The sequence below is a fragment of the Lipotes vexillifer genome, unplaced genomic scaffold, assembly GCF_000442215.2.
Source record: "Lipotes vexillifer unplaced genomic scaffold, Lipotes_vexillifer_v1.1 scaffold477, whole genome shotgun sequence".
Taxonomy (NCBI): domain Eukaryota; kingdom Metazoa; phylum Chordata; class Mammalia; order Artiodactyla; family Lipotidae; genus Lipotes; species Lipotes vexillifer.
The window spans coordinates 3,697,062-3,716,039 of NW_006770652.1; the positions used below are offsets into that span (position 1 = coordinate 3,697,062).

The 18,978-nt window shown below is 37.7% G+C and overlaps 1 protein-coding gene across 2 annotated transcripts in view; it reads left to right on the forward strand.

Moving 5' to 3' along the window:
• Positions 1-18,978, forward strand: part of STK38L (serine/threonine kinase 38 like) — a 24,953-nt gene that overhangs the window by 121 nt on the left and 5,854 nt on the right. Inside the window, exons 2-9 of one of the 2 annotated variants that reach the window (XM_007446292.1) lie at positions 1-72; positions 3,743-3,794; positions 9,197-9,319; positions 9,575-9,658; positions 15,590-15,713; positions 17,277-17,431; positions 18,033-18,135; positions 18,312-18,373. The exon at positions 1-72 is cut by the window's left edge and continues 5 nt beyond it. In XM_007446292.1, coding sequence (XP_007446354.1) covers positions 1-72; positions 3,743-3,794; positions 9,197-9,319; positions 9,575-9,658; positions 15,590-15,713; positions 17,277-17,431; positions 18,033-18,135; positions 18,312-18,373 — 775 coding nt within the window. Of the gene's footprint in view, positions 73-3,742; positions 3,795-9,196; positions 9,320-9,574; positions 9,659-15,589; positions 15,714-17,276; positions 17,432-18,032; positions 18,136-18,311; positions 18,374-18,978 lie in introns of those variants that run through there. The other variant, XM_007446291.1, reaches the window with a different exon arrangement.

The window sequence follows — 18,978 nt, forward strand, 5'->3', positions numbered from 1 at the left end:
GACTGTGGCCAAGCTCACGCTGGAGAATTTTTACAGCAATCTCATTTTACAGCATGAAGAGAGAGAAACCAGGTATAGTAAAGGCTGGTCAAAATTTTCTGTGTAGTTAAATAAGCTGTTATACCACAAGTGGGGTATAAGCATGTTGTCCATGAATAATATAAATATTGTGGGTCCCTGTATGCTGACAGTATACCTGGTTCCTTGTTTTATTTTCACAGAATAGTGTCCTGTCCTGGGCACCCATATACTTATATCACATGTCAATTGATGTTTTAAACAAAACGTTTCTAACCATGAAATTTTGGTATATCTTTATACTTTCTTTTTTTATATACTTTCTTTTAGAGGGCTACTTAATGACTGCCTTTAATCCAGAAACATTTGTAGTGTTGTGTGTATATCAGTGGAAATGGGAGAGTTATAAAAAGAACGAATGACATTATTTTGCCTTCAGGAAACTTATAGTAATGGAGATAATGCACATGAATATTACATGAAAGGGTGAAAAGTATGCCCTTTGAGAAGGGCAAAAGAAGGGGGAGATTGTTTTTGACTAAGGCAACTGGGAAGGCTTCATAAATGGTGGTGGCATTTAAACAGAGCTCCTAAGGAAGAGTACTATTTATATATACATAAAAGGAAGAAAGAGGTTAAAGAGCAGGAGGAAGGATATCAGAGACAGAAGAAAGCACCTTTACTGCCAGGTCAGGCACTGTTTAACTCAAGTTTAACTCAAGCTGGATTTTTACCGTTTCCTGAGAGCCTTGGATGCTTTGTAATGGAGCTATTTTCATGGTAGTAAAGAGCCTTGAAAACTTTTGAACAGATTTACATGATCACAGGTGTTCCTCTGGAAGATTCCTTTAGTTGTGATGTACAGAGTGGATTGTGGGAGGAGGGATCAGAAACAGGAAAGGCTAGCGCTGTAGTCCAGGCCAGTGGAAGGGAGGCTTGCTTTAGGATTATGACAACAACAGGGAAGAACTGAGTGAGAAAGACAGAAAAAACATGGCAACTACCCAAATATGGAATGTGAGAGAAAGTAGTCCACGCTGGCTCTGAAATTTCACACCTGGGCAACCAGAAAGTGGTGCAACTTAGTGAAACAGAACTCGAGGGGAAGAATCTAGTTTTGAACATAATTTTGGGCAGGTCCAACTACAGATTAGACGTGGCTGGGGAGAGAATTAGAACTAGAAAATGAAACTTAAGTAACTATTTGGAAGTCAACTTAGAGTAAGGAAATATAAAAGAGAGCTAAGAAACGTGGAGAATAGTGAGGAGAACAAACGTATCTTTGATCAAATTTCCTAAAGGAAGAGAGGAAAGAGAACTAAGAGATTGCCATCAGCAGAAATTCCAAAAGATTCAACTTAGGCAGAAGGAAAGTGATCGCATTCAGAAGATCTAAATGTGGCTAATATGTGGCTAAATCTCAGCCAAAATTGACTGTGTAAGAAAAATCAACAATAATGATAATGTCATATGTATTAAAAAATATATTTTCCTGCAGTAGACTGTCAGTCAAGAGGGAAGTAAGTGGAATTAAATTGTTCTTAGAGATCAGTGTGTCTCTAAGGATAGGGATACAAGACAGAAAGGGGGTAAAGATTGGTTAATTTAAAGCTTTGACAAATTAAGTGTACATGTAATTTCTAGGGTAGCCACTAAAAGAATAAAAATAGAGTTTCTAACTTTCAAACTAATAGAAGGAAAGAAAATGGATGGGGGAAAAATAAGTTCAGAAGAAGCCAAGGGAAAAAGAAAAACTGAAATACCAAAAGGCAGGCACAAGTAGAAACCACACCATAAATTAGAAATAAATCCAAACATGTAAGAAATTATACTAATTGTAAATGTAATGGAAGTCTCTGGAAGTGAGCAGATCATCAAGGGAGACTGAATAAAGTAAAAGAGAATCAAGGAAGGAAAGACCTGTATTTTTTCGACAGTCACTCAAGTTATTCATCAGAATTTTAAAGGTTCATTGTCTTTTATTGCTGAAACCTTAAAATAATTCAGTTTTGCCCTCTGTTCCCAAACAAAGGAAAATAGGAATAAAAGTATCTACGGTTACTTAAAAAAAAGCATGGAAGTCAAATTAAATAGTCAGCTATTTTCTAGAAGCTAATACTTTAAGAAACATGTGATGAATTTTTAAGGCTTAATTAACTGGATAAATGCATAAGTCAAATAAAGTACCAATCAGAACAAAGCATAAGGTCATTTTAGAAGGAAAGCTATTTTTTAGAAAGGTACAAGAGAAGTCCATGGGTCTTCTCATTTAGGTATGGAAATGGATAAAAGTTATTGCATGTCTCCCTAGAAGGAGGGATAATTTACTGAAATATTAGCTTTAGCAAGGATTGAGGAAAGGGGACAGTAGGGATTTGCCAGAAGAATAAAGTTGTTCGTATATTGATAGTCCTCCTGGGTTAATGGTCCTCTTACTCTTTGGATTCTTCCTGCAGAGAAGAAAACTCAAATCATTCAACAAGCAGCTCTGTGGCACCCGGAGGTGCCTGATGGCAGGCACAGAATCCAGCATTAGGAACTTAGTCCATTGGAAGGGTTGGGCTTGGGTGAATAATGTGTAAAAAAAGATAAAAATCAGTGTGATTAGCATCAGGGTAGGTGCTTATTACTAGAATTGAGAAAGTCAGTGGAGGATATACTTTTAGGTGCTGATTTATGAACAGGCTTTAGGTATTTTTGTTATGAATTTTCCGTAAGAAATAAAAAGGATCTTAACAGTGGTTTAGGAAAGAGCTTATCTTTGGACATATTGTCATAAACAACAAATGCCAAAAGATTTGTGTGATGGTTTCAATCCTCAGCCCTTATACCCATTTGGATAAATCCTTGAAAGTTAGTCTTTATCTGAGACGCTCCAAAACTAATTAGGACGAGCTCTCCCAGGTTTATCTTTAGGAAAAAGAGCAATACCATAGAAATAAAATACTAATAGTCACTTGGAAATGAGTTGCAAAATGTGTACCACAGCTATCTCTCTGGTTACTAGTTATTTCATCCATCACCCCCCTCAAACATAGCTTAAGTAACTTTAAGGGTGCATTTTAAAATATTGAAGAACTGAACTTGGCTATACCTAGAAAAGCAAATGTTCTGGTAGTTAATGGGTTATTTTTTAATGTACGTGTATGACTTTCCAGTTTTCCAAGAATTAGAATAAAATATACTTAATTGCACTGAACATCTTTCTGTGATTAATTAGGAAAATCAAGTTTAGTGTTTTAAGTGAAGCACTTAGACAAGCTCCTTTGGCTAATAAGCGTTAAAACCAGGGTTCGAGCACAGGGATATCCACCTTAAAAATTTTTACTTTTAGTCACTGTAGTTACCTTTTTATACATCTAGTATAAACTCTGATAAATGTTAATGATTTTGGAGATTTGAACACTAGATAACAGAGTTTTCTGTATCAGAACATGAGTCACCTTTGCTAACGATTCATTTAGGCAGCTTTAGAAGTAAATTATCCATTTGGCTAGTATGAGGCAGCTAATTCTGGACTGTATTTATATTTTGAGAAAGAAATATTTATATGTGCATATATATTTATAAAATATTAGTCACTATTCTCAGTGATTATTTTGATTCAACTTGAAAGATTTTTTTAGCATGGCAAACTGAGTGTAAACTTGAAAAAATAAATGTACTTTTCTTAAATGGGAATACTTAGGTACATATTAAAATTTAAATAATTTTTTTTGAAAAGGCAGAAGAAATTAGAAGTGGCTATGGAAGAAGAGGGATTAGCGGATGAAGAGGTATGTAAGCTACAATTACTATGACTAGTTAACAGTACTCTCTTATATAATTGAAAGTTGCTAAATCTTAAATGCTCTCACTACAAAAAAAAATAGTTATGTGAGGTAATGGATGTGTTAACTAACTTTATTGTGGTCATCACTTCACAATGTACAGTATATACCTGTATCAAATCATCACATTGTAGGGACTTCCCTGGTGGTCCAGTGGTTAGGACACCACACTTCCACTGCAGGGGGTCCGGGTTCGATCCCTGGTCAGGGGAACTAACATCCCGCAAGCCTAAGCCGAGCGGCATGGCCAAAAAAGAAAGAAACAAAATCATCACATTGTATACCTTAAACTTACACAATGTTACATATCAATTATATCTCAATAAAAGGGGGGAAAACTACTGTATGAAAGCAACCCCAGTGACTTTTTCTTGTAATGGTATCAGATGATTTTATAACTTAGATAATGTGGGTTTCCTATTTGAACGTGGGCTTCTTACTTTGTTGCTGTGATGGAAATCTTTGAAAGGGGGCAGCTTTTTTTTTTTTTTTTTTTTTTTAATTCCCAGAACATATATATATTCAGTGAATAGTATCTAGTGCGAGGAATAAGAAAAGAGGGCTTCAAGAATAATGGATCAGTTGCCAAATTTCCTTAAATTTTTCCTAAATATTTCTTAAAACCACCCAGTTCACTAGTCTGGTGCCATGAACCCAGTGGTTTAAACTACCGTGTATTTCACCTGAAGAATCACTGCTCCCAACTGGTCTCTCTTCCTCCATTCTCAGCCACATTCCCACTCCCAGTTTTTCTACACACTTCAACCAGGGTTATCTGTCAAAAACCAGATTTGACCATGTCACTCTTTTGCTTAATACCCTTCACTGGCTCCCAAGTACTCTTGGGATAAGGCTAACTCTTTAACATGGGTGTACAAGGCCCTTTATGATTTGGCCTCTGCTTCCCTGTCTCTAGCCTCATCTTTTGTCACCCTACCGCCAGGCTGACCAACAATGTCAAATTACTTTCATTTCCACGCTCTTGCTTGTGGACCTTTTCCTGTGCTTTATTTTGCTGCTTGGAACTCTTTCTTCCTCCTGCCTGAGTCTCATTATTCTTCAAGACTCTTTCCATCTCACTTTAGGCATCATGTCCACTGGGTCAGAACTCTGTTCCTGTCCCTGTGGCAGCCTTAAAATACCATCTTCCCAGAGTAGAAACTCCTTACATCTCCAGGGCTGTCAGAGGGCGAGAATAAATATTTGGTGAATAAATGAACAAATGGACAATAGATGTCTCCCTAAAGAGTTTACAGTTTGGAAGGAAAGATTACGTGTGTGTGTAAAAATATGTACACATGATAGAATGTGGCAAACTTTGAAAATATGGAGATTTTTTTCCCCTAATTCAGTGGATCAGAAAACGTTTCATGGAAGAAGTAACAATTGATTTGAATCTTAAAGAAATAGGTAGAATTTACATGATCGTTAAGAGGTATGTCAAAATAATGAATATATGAAGACTCTTGAACTTTAATAATGAACTGTATGAAAGCAGATGTCCAAGGGCCAAGCAGGTAAACTTAAATGAGAAAAGCTGGCCACGCTTGTTTCATAGTGACGTCTTAGGTTATATTCTTTTGATCTAACATACTTTGCATATTCAACTCTTATTTTTTTTCATTTCCACGAAGAAATAGATTCTTTTTTTGCCTTGTTGTAAAAGATTCCCTCCTCACAGTTTATCTTTTGATAAAGACATACCACTTTTCACTTTACTGAAAGAGAACAAGAGCACCAGCCCGATTATACCTGTCACCTGGTGACTGGTGCCTTGATAGGGACTGACTGGTCCCAGAGCTGCTTGCTGCCCACCCAAGGGGGCTGCACCGTTGGCCCAGTGAGGCCAAGTTCCTATTTTTCAAGAGAAGCTGGAAATCTGGACTTCTATGAAAACACTCGCTTTTTAAAATATTGGCAAGTCATTAGAGTGATTTAAAAACAACTTGGGTGGGCTTCCCTGATGGCGCAGTGGTTGGGAGTCCACCTGCCGATGCAGGGGACGCGGGTTCGTGCCCTGGTCCGGGAGGATCCCACATGCCACGCAGCGGCTGGGCCCGTGAGCCATGGCCGTTGAGCCTGCGCGTCCGGAGCCTGTGCTCCGCAACGGGAGAGGCCACAACAGTGAGAGGCCCGCGTACCACAAAGGAAAAAAAAACAACTTGCGGGCCCAAATCAAATGCATCTGTGAGTTGAGTACAGCTTGTAGCTTCTGGCTTGTAACCTCTGGTTCACATCAGGAAGTACTAAGTACATCTAGAGCTGTTTTCTTTGTTTCTCCTTAAATAACTTGTAGAAAATGTGAGGTGATTTCACCCCTAAAAATGCTCATTGGCCCATGATAACCATTTATAAAACATCTAAAATTTTTGGTAAAGGTATTTGAATTCCACAAATACTTCTTGTTAGGCCCCATACTAGGTCCCAGGCTGTCACATTCTATAAAATAGACATGGTCTCTCAATCTAATGTACAGTATTTTGGAACTCTCTTTATGTGGGGTGGGTCTTTTCAAAGTAAAATTGTTTTATAAAAATAAATTCATCCTTAATCCATTCTGTAATAGAAAGTTATTTGTGAAATAATTTGTGAAAGTTATTTGTGAAAACTCAACCATATATAACGTGGCCTTAAAAAGCATTTATACTGAGATGAAGTTCTTAGCTGACCCCTTTCTTATCTTAAAACTTCTGTGTACACTGTCTTCTACAAAAACTGAGCACCCTACAGATTGAGAGTTTGAAGAATGCCAATTTGAAAAGGAATGGAGAAGAAAAAAAAGAAAATGGTGTATTTCTAGTTTCATCTCACTTAAAATCCCATCGAACATGGAATATTATTTACTCTAATGGAAAACCAAACTGGGCAAGTTTAAGCTGCAAGAGAGCCATGAGATGTTAAGTCTGTCCACAGATTTTTGTTGTTGTCTTTGGAGAGGAAAGAATGTGATTACCACAAAAATGTTATTTGTTTTTCAAGGTGACTTAATCTACACAGGTTGTAAGCAGATGTATCAATGATTTTTCATCGATTTTTTTTTTTTTTTTTTTTTTTTTTTTTTTTTTTTTTGTAGTTTAATGTGAACTTGTTTCAGCTCTCTCTGGACTACAACTCTGACTCTAATATCATGGATAGATTTTTTTCTTTAAAGTACTATAACAATGTTGTAGGTAATTTCCCTTTTTTGTAGGATTATATATTCCATACACTGTGATCTCCCTTTTTGACATTTAATAGCTGTCCCCAAAACTACATAAACATCATTTACTTACTGCACTACACAACCTATCAAATACTAATAAGCATTATTTTCTTTGGCTGTTTCTCTTGTCTGTCGATTTTGAGCATAATTTATGAAACTGTGTGATGAGGTCATCTTTTCCATTCAGATTAGACAAGTTTCTGAACTACATCCAACTGCACACTGTTTTATACTCCATAAAGTCATAAATCCAGAATGCCTTTCAAAATTCTTATATTTGTTCATTTATGTAATTTTAAAAAGGTCTTGTGCTGTTTTGAAAGATGGTGGTATAGTGCCACCATGTGGCCTTTTTTAATTAGATAAATAGTTGAAAAGCTACTTTTGAGCTCTCCTTTTGTTTTACTAATAATTCATTTTTCAACATTATTATTCAAAAGGCATTTTTTTTCATATTTAACAATAACTTTTTATTTTGAAAATGAAGCCAACTACTTTAAAATGTTTTAACATTTTTTGTTGTTTTATGAAGTAATTAGGTTGAGTAATATGACTAAGGAGAAAAATTCTTGGTGGGAGAATTCATGCTCAGAAGGCATTTTTAAACAAAGGAGGTCTTCACTGTTTCCACCATTGATGTGACTTTACTTAGCTGTTTAAAGATATTTAGATTGAAGACATATTTCCTAATTTTATCCTCTTAGATTAACTTTGTTAGAAGTATCAGAATTCCATTGCATTAATGATACATACTTGCATATTTCTTTCTTTTTTTTAAAATAAATTAATTTATTTATTTTTGGCTGCGTTGGGTCTTCGTTGCTGTGCGCGGGCTTTCTCTAGTTAGAGCTACTCTTTGTTGCGGTGCGCAGGCTTCTCATAACAGTGGCTTCTCTTGTTGTGGAGCATGGGCTCTAGGTGCACGGGCTTCAGTAGTTGTGGCACGTGGGCTCAGTAGTTGTGCCTCAGTGGGCTCTAGAGCTTAGGCTCAGTAGTTGTGGCACACGGGCTTAGCTGCTCCGCGGCACGTGGGATCTTCCTGGACCAGGGCTCGAACCCATGTTCCCTGCATTGTAAGGCGGATTCTTACCCACTGTGCCACCAAGGAAGCCCATGCTTGCATATTTCTAATTAATAGTTCACCTTACCCTTTTGGAAACAGATGTACACAGGGGTAGGAAGGGACTACTCAGTGGTTATATCTTGTACTGCATTTAGGAGCAATGTTTCTGAACAGTTTCAGTCATTTTGACTTATTTTCTCCTCAGACCTGAACCACTGAAAGCTTGATAGTGTTCACTTGAAGATGAACCGGGGTTTAATTTTTTTCCCTGATTTTGTTCATTACCCATTCTATGTGACCTCAACTAGGAGAGGTAATTTGACATAATTCTATGTCAAAAAAAGAGAATTTTGTTTGGTGAGGGGAAAAATGAGGTTTAGAACAGTTAAATAAATGCCCATTCCAAGTGTAACCTTCAGGTATTTCATAATGTTTCTTATTAATAGTATTTTTTGTAATCTTTGGAGAATGAATTATGAAATTCTTGACTTGGATATTTTAAAGGATACTTTGTATAATTATTTTTTTGTTGCAATTTCATATTTTCAAGAAGTTGTGTGACAAGTCTCAAGCACTTTATTAAAAATCTGCCCAAGAATAAATTCTACCATAAATAAATCTGTATGGAAATACTGCTGTTGTATTATTTCGGTGTCAGAAGTCTCAGTAGTTGTGACAGAGCAACCTTGGAAATTAGGGAATTGAAGCAAAGTAGATTTCTTGACAGTAAAAAATCAATATCAGAATACTATTAGCATTTCCTAAAGTTTAATTTTTGTTTTTGAATTAATTTAGCATAAAAATGAAAGAATATGTGAACTAGTTAAGATGAAATATTTAATGGAGTCTGCCTCAAGAATAAAGATTTATCAATTGTTAAAAATTTAAAAATGGTTTTTTCAGATTATTTTATTTTTTCCACGCTTAATAAATATTCAGCTTTGGTAAATAAGTTATAGCACCAGTATATAATATTTAGATACATTACCCTCATTATAATGTATCTCATCTTTTCATACTATAGGCTTCCTTTGAAATAATCTGATTTTAAAATCATCCTTTTAAACTGTCCTTTTTTAATAGAAAAAGTTACGCCGATCACAACATGCTCGCAAGGAAACAGAGTTCTTACGGCTCAAGCGGACCAGACTTGGCTTGGATGACTTTGAGTCTCTGAAAGTTATAGGAAGAGGAGCATTCGGAGAGGTGTGCTTCTTTTTTAAGTCATTGAACTTATCACTATCTTAAGATAGTTCAGAATATGTATTAAAATAGCTTAATATGTATTAAAGTAGTGTAATATATTAAAATGTGTATTAAAATAGCTTAATTTTAATAGAATTTCTAAAATACCAGCAACAGCAAACTACAACACTGCTTTCTTTAAAGGAGCCTACCTTTCACTCTGAAACAAATAGTAGTGATTGTTTGACATTTGTGATACGAATTTTTACATTCTAGGTGCGGCTGGTCCAGAAGAAAGATACAGGCCATATCTATGCAATGAAGATATTGAGAAAAGCTGATATGCTTGAAAAAGAGCAGGTATGAGCTCTTTAACACACGTAGCCAAAGGGGTGTCCACTGACTAGGTGTTAGAGCAAGTGCTAAAACTGGGACTTTTAGAAAGAAACCTACACATCTTACTATATAATCTGTAGACTTTTGGTAGCCTGCTTTGTTGTTTCTCAATTATTATAGTTCAGATTTCTTCCAAATTCATAATCTGATTTACATGTCTAACAAGATACCACAGACTGGATGGCTTAAACAACAGAAGTTTCTTTTCTCACAGTTCTGGAGGCTGGAAGTCCAAGAGTAAGCAGGGTTTGGTTGCTGGTGAGAGCGCTCTTCCTGGCTTGCAGATGGCCGGATTCTCACCAGGTCCCCACATAGCCTCTCCTTGGTGTGTGCACAGAGAGGGGAGAGTGACGCTCTGGGGTCTCTTCATACAAGAACACTAGCCCTGCCCCTTACGACCTCACTAACCTTCAGTGCCTTCTTAGAGGCCCGTCTCCAAACCCAGTCACACTGGGAGTTAGCACATCACCGTAGGAATTTTCAGGAGGGACAAAAACATTCAGTCTGTAACAGAATACCTTCTTCTCTGAATTCAGTGAAAATAAAGGACAGTTCTCAGCTCTCTCAGTCCCTGTCACCTATCAAATAAGCAAACCAGTCTCTTGAGAATTTGCTGATTTTACATATTTCCAAAATCTGTAACCACTCCAATTTTGTACTCCTGGGCTCTCTCCATGTTTCCTGTGACTTGATGCAGTTTATGGGGTGGCCATAAATCTGAAAACATCAATAGTATTATTTCTTGCATTCACCTGTATCTCCAGTCTGGGTAGAACTCTAAGTGAATATATATGCTAGTGAAGGACTCAACAGGGGTACAGAGAGAGATGGCACCTCTCTGTACCTAATGCTTGATTTCAGTCTTTAGTCCCACCTACAGCTTACTTTGTTATTATAGCAGTATGATGTTGATTTTTATTTAAATATGGCCCACTTTAATTTTCACTGCACTGTTTCACTTTATTTCTATTCCATTTATTCAACAAGTATTTATTACGTGCCTGTGATGTGTCAAATACTATTCTACGTTCTGGGAGTACAGTGATTAACAGGAGAAACCTGATTCTTGTTCACTGACAGTCGTGGGGAAAATGGGCAGACAGCTATTTGAAATAGTCATTTCTGATGAGTAGTATGAAGACAGATTTTACAAAAGGATAAAGTGATGCAGATGACCTGGCTTTAGGAGGAAGAATGAGATGAGGGAAGGTTCTCTGAGAAGGGAATATTGGTGAGAGACTGAATAATTAGAAAGTATGAGATCTAAGGATCTGGTAGAACAAAGATCCAGGGTGCAAATGCAGAGGCCCTGTGGCAAGAATAATCTTGGCCTGCTCAGAGACGGCAAGAAGCCACTGTGGCTGAATTCAGTGAGGGGAAGAGTGGTTGGAGATGAAGGGGGAGAGGGAGGCAGGGACCAGATCGCACAGAGCTTTGCAGGCCATGTGGGTCTTACTCCAAATGCAGTGGGAAGACATGTTTTGCTTAAACAGAGAAGCGTCATGTCTGATGGATGTTTTACAAAGATGAATCAATCCCTTTGCTTGCTGGAAGGACAAACAAAAGTTGAAGCAGGGAGAACACTTGAGAGATTGTGTAGCGATTCCAGCCAGGATGTGATTGTGGCTTATACAACAGCAAAGAGGAAAAAAGTCAAACAGATTAAGTATATGTTTCCATGGAAGAGCCAGCAGGATTTTCTGTGACATACTCTATGTTGGGGGGGTGAGAGGAGAGGTAAGGGTAGTGAAAAGGGAGGGAAGAATCAAGGATAATACCTAGAGTTTTACTTGGGAATGGGATGCCTGATGGTGTCAGTTTCTAATGTAGGAAAGACTGAGGAAGGAACAGGTTTGGTGACACTGGGAATCAAGTGTTCTCTTTGTGGCATATTAAGTTTGAGCTCCCTGTTATATATCCAAGCAGAGATAATTATGTTGACAGTTGGCTAGAATATGGGGAGAAGTTTGACTAGAAATATAATTTAGGGACTTCCCCAGTGGCACAGTGGTTAAGAATCCACCTGCCAATGCAGGGGACATGGGTTCGAGCCCTGGTCCAGGAAGATCCCACATGCCACGGAGCAACTAAGCCTGAGCGCCACAACTACTGAGCTTGCGCTCTAGAGCCCACGTGCCACAACTACTGAAGCCCATGCGCCTAGAGTCCGTGCTCCGCAACAAGAGAAGCCACCGCAATGAGAAGCCCGCGCACTGCAACGAAGAGTAGCCCCCACTCACCGCAACTAGAGAAAGCCTGCATGCAGCAACGAAGACCCAATGCAGCCAAAAATAAATAAATTAATTAATTAATTTTAAAAAAAGAAATATAATTTAGAAGTAATCAATAGATTGATAGTATTTAAAGTAATGGGACAGATAAAATTGCCTAGGGAACAAATATAGCGAAGAAAAGAGGGCCTGGATCCAAGCCCTTAGGGAACACTAGGCAGAGGAGAATCCAGGAAAGCAGACTAAGAGGGAACATCTGCTCAGTTAAGGGAGACCGCTAGGAGAACATGATGTTATGGGAACCAGCAGAAAAAAGCGTTCAAAGGAGAAGGTGAATGGTCAAGTATGTTGAATGCTGCTAAGAGCAGGGGCAAGAGGAAGACAGGCCACTGGGTGTCACTGTTGGAGATTCTGAATGACTTGGGAAGGACAGCTCCAGTGGATTGGAGTGCCTAAGTGGAATAGTGGGAAAGAAAATGGGAAGCAAGAAGTGAAGAACGTGAGTATAGATAAGTCTGACACGTAAAGTAGAACAAAGAACAGTTTGGTAAAGAATGTTGGTTTCTTTGTTGTTGTTGTTAAGGCACTGCTGATTGGAAGAATCCATTAGAGAGAGAAAAATTGAAGATGCAGGAGAGAGAAGGCAGATAATTACAGGAGTACACAGGATGACAGAGAAGTTGATCTTTGATAGGAGCTGGGACATGACGACAGGGAGGAAAAGCAGAGAAAGTAGGAACAAACGCAGGGTGGTTGATCTGGCGTGTAAAGTGCCAGGTTCCTCCTGAGTGGAAATAAGGGAGGTCATCAGCAGGAGGAAAGGAGGGGTAGGTAGCTTGCTGGAGGTGTAAGCGGAGAGAATTTGTGAAACAGTCACAACTATTGACTTGAAGTGTGGGAAAGCAGACTTGCAGTTGAATGTCCCTTGAGATTTTCAATCATGAACGTAAAGTGAAACCACTTGGTATTGTTGGGTGATTTTTCTCTGGTAATACTTAGTTGCTCTGGGGCAGGTACAGAATAGGCAGAAATTTGGGCCTAACTAGGGTTGGTATTTTGCCAGGCAAATACAACAGAGGGAGAGGGGGACAAGGGAGTTGAAGCTGTTTGCAAAAGAGTGATTATAATGATGGAACCAAGGCCAGGTAGAGAAAGAAATGAGGTTCTGAGGAGAGTAACAGAGAAAACGTGGTATAGGGTCCATGGAATGGAGATTGAAGTCCAAGAATAAGACACCTGGGAGGATAAAAGGTGGGGATCAGAAACAGAGTTCCTTAAATGGAGATTTTAGAGGGAGGGCAGTTATTGGTTATGAAAAGGACAAGAAGATTACCATGGGTGGCTGAGGCGCAGTGGAGGAAAAGATCACTGGAGGTAAGGGAGAATGCAGGAGCTGTGCAGATGGGGTATTTGGTGGTTCGTCCTTATGGATCTTGAAATTCACCCATGACTAGAAAGGATGGAAAGGAAGCTGGTGAGCCATGAGCTGAAGTCATGAATGACTGAGGGGGTTGACCAGGAGGAAGGATAACAGCTGACGGCGCCTGACAGCATGCCCGCAGAGGAGCTGGGCATGAGGAAAGTGTCACAGTGGTTCAGAAGCAGCTAGGATGAGCAGGAAACCAAGAAACACGAGAGAGAAAGCAGGTCATTCCTGACAACTCACTCTGCAGGAAGACGGGACTCTCTGTGGACAGCCTGATTTCAGTTAGGATGAGAAGGTGACAGAAACAGAGATGAGGTGACAGGAGTTCTGTTGAACACAGGCTGATTCCAGGGGGAAGCGGTTCGGAAGACAAGGAAGGTCGAGTTACTGAGCTGTGTTAGAGAATTGCAGACAATGATGGGAATAAGTGTCTGTGTCAAGATGTTGATCCTCAGAGATGAGGACGTAAACAGGAATCTTCTAACTAAGCTACATGGGATTAGTCTTGGGTTGGGTTTTAGAGGAAGAACAAAAGGCAGCAGTTAGTTCCAGCTGTAGTCTTTAGTTACTGGCCATGTGTGGCTACTGGGCACTTCAGTGTAGCTAGTCTGAATTGAGATGTGCTGTGAATGGAAAATGCTCAGCAAATTTTGAAGATTTGGTGCAAAAAAAAGAGTGTTAAATATCTCAATTTTTATATTGATTATATACTGAAATTACAGCATTTTGGATATATGGGTGTTACAGAAATATATTGTTAAAAATAATTTCACCCATTTCTTTTTACTTTTTGTGTGGCTACTAGAAAACTTAAAATGATGTACGTGGTTTACATTTATTTCTATTGGACAGCCCTGGTCTAGAATATTTTGCAGGAGAATCTCGCTGGAGTCCAACATCAAGTCTGTTTTGTACTTTGGGGTTGTTTTTTCCCCTATATAAATTAATCTGCTTTTGTCACCATTGAATTTCATTCTAGAAAACCTTTTCCCCACTCAATTCTAATATGTCATTATTTTAAGTTTTTATCACATTTACTTGAATGCTAACCACTCTGCAAAATTAAGTAGCAACTTTTCTCCCCACTATTGTGGTACTGGATTACTGTGCATGATACCTCCTATACTTTAGAAACATAGGCTCATTTTTGAAAACATATCCTGTAATCTGGCTTTAAGATACTTAAAAATAATCAAGCCAAGTTTATCCTGACAACCACAGAGGCAACACCAAAAGTTTGTTTTTCCTTTACCATCTTAAAATGCTTTGTAAAGGGCAATAGGTAAGAATTTTGGTATCATTTTTCACTTTATGAAACAGGTCCAGAGAGATTTTAAGGTTTTTGATGCCAGAAAACAAGTTTTCAGTTTTTAACGTTTATTCTTGTGCTTTGATTTTGATCTCAGAGCATTTACTGTATCAGATCATAATACAATAATCCCAGATAATTTAAGCAGATCATATTTTGTTGTCATGAAAAGGTTTACAAAATCTGTGTTCTTGTGTGCTTTAGGTCAGAGTTCATAATGATGCACAATGAAAATAGCAAACTCATAAAATCAAATCCTATCGTTAACTAATCTTTGAAGAAAGAATGTATAACTATATCAGTGGAAAACCATCTGAAAGTTGATTATACCAACCCCACAAATCACTCAGTTTATAAAATTTTTCAGTCTATTGTTCATGTAATAGTAGCTCTAGTAATTATGTGTCTGACAAAAGTAGCAAAATCCCAAAAAGTTATATAATAATAATTTGCTGTAGATGTTTATAAATATTATCAAAGTTCATTATAACAAAATGATATAAAATTACTATAAATGTTTCTCCTTCTTAAAAAAAACAACCTAATGGTTAAAGACCAAGTCAGTCCCTTTTTTGGACTAGTAAGAGTTAAAAATAGTTTGCTAAGGACCCAGACTTTGTCATACCCATCTATAGGGCATTGCTTACTACTTTTAACTTTTAAAAGTCAGACCCTAAATTTACATGACAAAGCCAAGATCCTTGGCTAGGTGGAGATTCTGGTTAGAAAAATTTTAGACTAATCATTTTTCTACTTCAAAGGCCTCAGCTTCCCCTTGTGATCCCACCTTTTCAGGCCTAAAGATATCAGCTAAAATAAACTATTTCCTGAGCTTCTCCAAATTTACTGAGAATATGATAATTGTTAAGAAGTAAGCTTGGAAAATATGTAATGTGTTACAATTATTTTTTCAAAATACATTCTTCCAGGTGGCCCATATCCGAGCAGAAAGAGATATTTTAGTAGAAGCAGATGGTGCCTGGGTGGTGAAGATGTTTTACAGTTTTCAAGATAAGAGGAACCTTTATCTAATCATGGAATTTCTCCCTGGAGGTAAAAGCAAGCAATAGCAATGACAGACTGACACAAGCACATTGTTATATGTAATTATAATTTTTTTTATTAGGTTTACTTTTATATCCCTAGCTCTGAGGTTTTACACAGTCAGTCATGATTTTCTAATAGTTCCTCCCATAATAATGCTAATTTGGATGGACCACAAATCAGATTATTTTGAAGAAATGATAAAGTTGGCACATTTTAAATATTATCATTCTGTGTCTACTGTATATAATTATTTAGATTTAGATCTTTACAAGTCTGGAGTTAAGAACAAGTCACTAAAGAAGAAGACAAACAACCCAGTGGGCAAATGGTAGGCAGTGTACAGAAGAAAACTCTGGTTAGTCTACAAATAGGAAAATGTTCAACTTCACCCATATTCAGGGAAGTGCAAATTAAAACAAGAATGAGATTCCACTTCACACTCATCTGATTAGTAAAAACACTGAAAGTCTGATGGGGCTGGGGGAAATGGGCCTCTCATCTGTGCGAAGGAATCTCTAACCCTTACAGAGAGCAGTTCAGAGATACCAGTAAAGTTGAAAATGCACATGCGCAAGAGACCTGTAAAAGGATGCTCATTGCAGCAGTGTCATAATAGTGAAAAACTAGACACAAGATTAATGTCCATCAGTAGAAGAATGGGTAAATAAAATGTGGCATAATTGTGTGATGAAATGTTTTACAGTAGTGAATAATCAGGAGCCCTATTGCAACAGTAGGATCTCAGAAACAAAGTAGAATAATAAGGCAAGCTGTGAAATTATGTACAGTTAATATTACTTATGTAATTTTTAAAAACATACAAAAGACGGTAAATTCATAGATTAATATATATGTATATGAAAACATACTTCAAAAATAAGCTGGAAGAATGCACACCAAACCAAATCCGTGATAATGGCTACTCAGCAAAAAGGGAAAGGGGAATAGAATGGGAATGGAGGACAAAGAATCTGCATGGCATTTTTTTTTTTAAGACTTGAAGCATCATGAAAAAATATCAACAATTGTCAATTCTGAGTTGTAAATTCACCAGTGTTTATTCTTTGCCCCTTGTAAAAGAGCAGAATTTCTTGAAAACAAAAAAATGTCTAGAAGTGACCCTTTTGGTGGGATGATGACCTATTTTTGTTGGCCCAGAGTACTGTTTTTGAAACCTGAATTTGAAAGAATATATCCCATTTCCAGGTGTGCTTACACTGATTCATTCTCACATTTTGACATATTTTCCTCAGCCACTTATTCTGGATGTTGACTGGTAGATATTACTTCTTTATCACCTCTGCTCTGATTTGATTTCACATACTTTCTACCTTAAAACCATTAAATTTAATGGTTTTAAGGTAGAAACTTTTAATGGTTTTAAGGTAGAAACTTTTCCTTATGCAGTGACACTTTTTTTATTGGGCCCCAGAGATGGTAGGAGGTACACTGTGTAGATCATAAAGTGCAAAAATCAGGCATATGTTGTATATTACAAAGAAATCTTTTATAAGGCATTCCCCTTTTTGAGGCATTTCTAACACATGGTACTTATTCTCATTTAATTAGGTGACATGATGACATTGCTAATGAAGAAAGATACTTTGACGGAAGAGGAAACACAGTTCTACATTTCAGAGACTGTTCTGGCAATAGATGCGATCCACCAGTTGGGTTTCATCCATCGGGACATTAAACCAGACAACCTTTTATTGGATGCCAAGGCATGTGAATAAAGTGAATTATTAGGTTGCTGATTATTTTATGAAGTAATAGAGGTGATTTTGTGATTGGAAATGGGCAACTGCAATTTATATTATTGCTAACCTACATTATTTCATAGACTGATACGGTAGGAGAGAGCTGTGAAGTGAAATGACATCAAGGGAAAACTGGCTGTCTTTTTATCATCTTCCATTTTCTACTCCTTAAAATAATCATCATCAAATATTGATAATTTTACATTTCACCTGTATGAATTCTAAGCTAAGAATTTTTATGATTGCATTTAGAAGAGTTTTTTTTTTTTTTTTTTTTTTTTTGCGGTACGCGGGCCTCTCACTGTTGTGGCCTCTCCCGTTGCGGAGCACAGGCTCCGGACGCGCAGGTTCAGCGGCCATGGCTCACGGGCCCAGCCGCTCTGCGGCACGTGGGATCTTTCCGGACCGGGGCACGAACCCGTGTTGCCTGCACCGGCAGGCGGACTCTCCACCACTGCGCCACCAGGGAAGCCCATTTAGAAGAGTTTTTAATGAGGCTTTTGTCTCTAAGTTAAAAAAATCTATTGATTTTACTAGGTTTTGTCTTTCTTCTTTATTTCCTTAGGGTCACGTAAAATTATCTGATTTTGGTTTGTGCACGGGATTAAAGAAGGCTCATAGGACTGAATTCTACAGAAATCTTACGCACAACCCACCAAGTGACTTCTGTAAGTTTGATTTTTTTGGGGTTAAAGTAGTACAGCTGGTTTAATCCAGGACTGTTGAGAACTGAAGCTTCTCTCCTCCTCACCCCTTAAACCAGCGTATTTTCAATGGATATGTGTGAATTTGTTTTCTGGTAAGAGTTTTTCCCTCGTAATTACAATTCTCTTGTTGAAATTAGCATTCCAGAACATGAACTCAAAGAGGAAAGCAGAAACATGGAAGAAGAACAGGAGACAACTGGTGAGTTGAAGGCAGAATTTTGTGCCCTGGTCCTAAAATCTCACTTGGTATTTGCTTGGTAATTTGGAGCTTCACAATGATTAGTTTTTACTTCATAGCAATGATAGAGCTTGTTCCGGGATCATAGAGTTTTCTTAGTTTCTCTGTAACATTTCTCTGCCTGTAAAGGAAAATGCTGATTTTTACTTTATGATTTCACTTCAGAATCTTTTATCAAGCATATCTACAATTGGTTAATCTGTTTACGAGTACTGGCATTCTCTATAAAACTCACTGAGGTGAGTGTAAATTGTAGTAAATGCCGTATGATTTTCATGTTTCCATTTTCCCTACCTGTCCTGATGCAACAAATGTCATTCAGCATAAGTAAGGTTATTGTGTGCTTCTAAGAACTTCGTAGAGAAAGTAAACAGAAAGTTAACAGAAAGTTTGGCATGTTAACAGTGTTACAATAAAATAGATAAAATAAAATTGGAAAGCAGACTTTACTGCAAATAAACAATGACTGCTTTAATGTGGAACAACACTGTCTACTTTTAACCCCACACGATTCCTCCTCCATTCCTCAGCAAATATTAGAATCATTTGCCCCTTTTCCTCTTTCC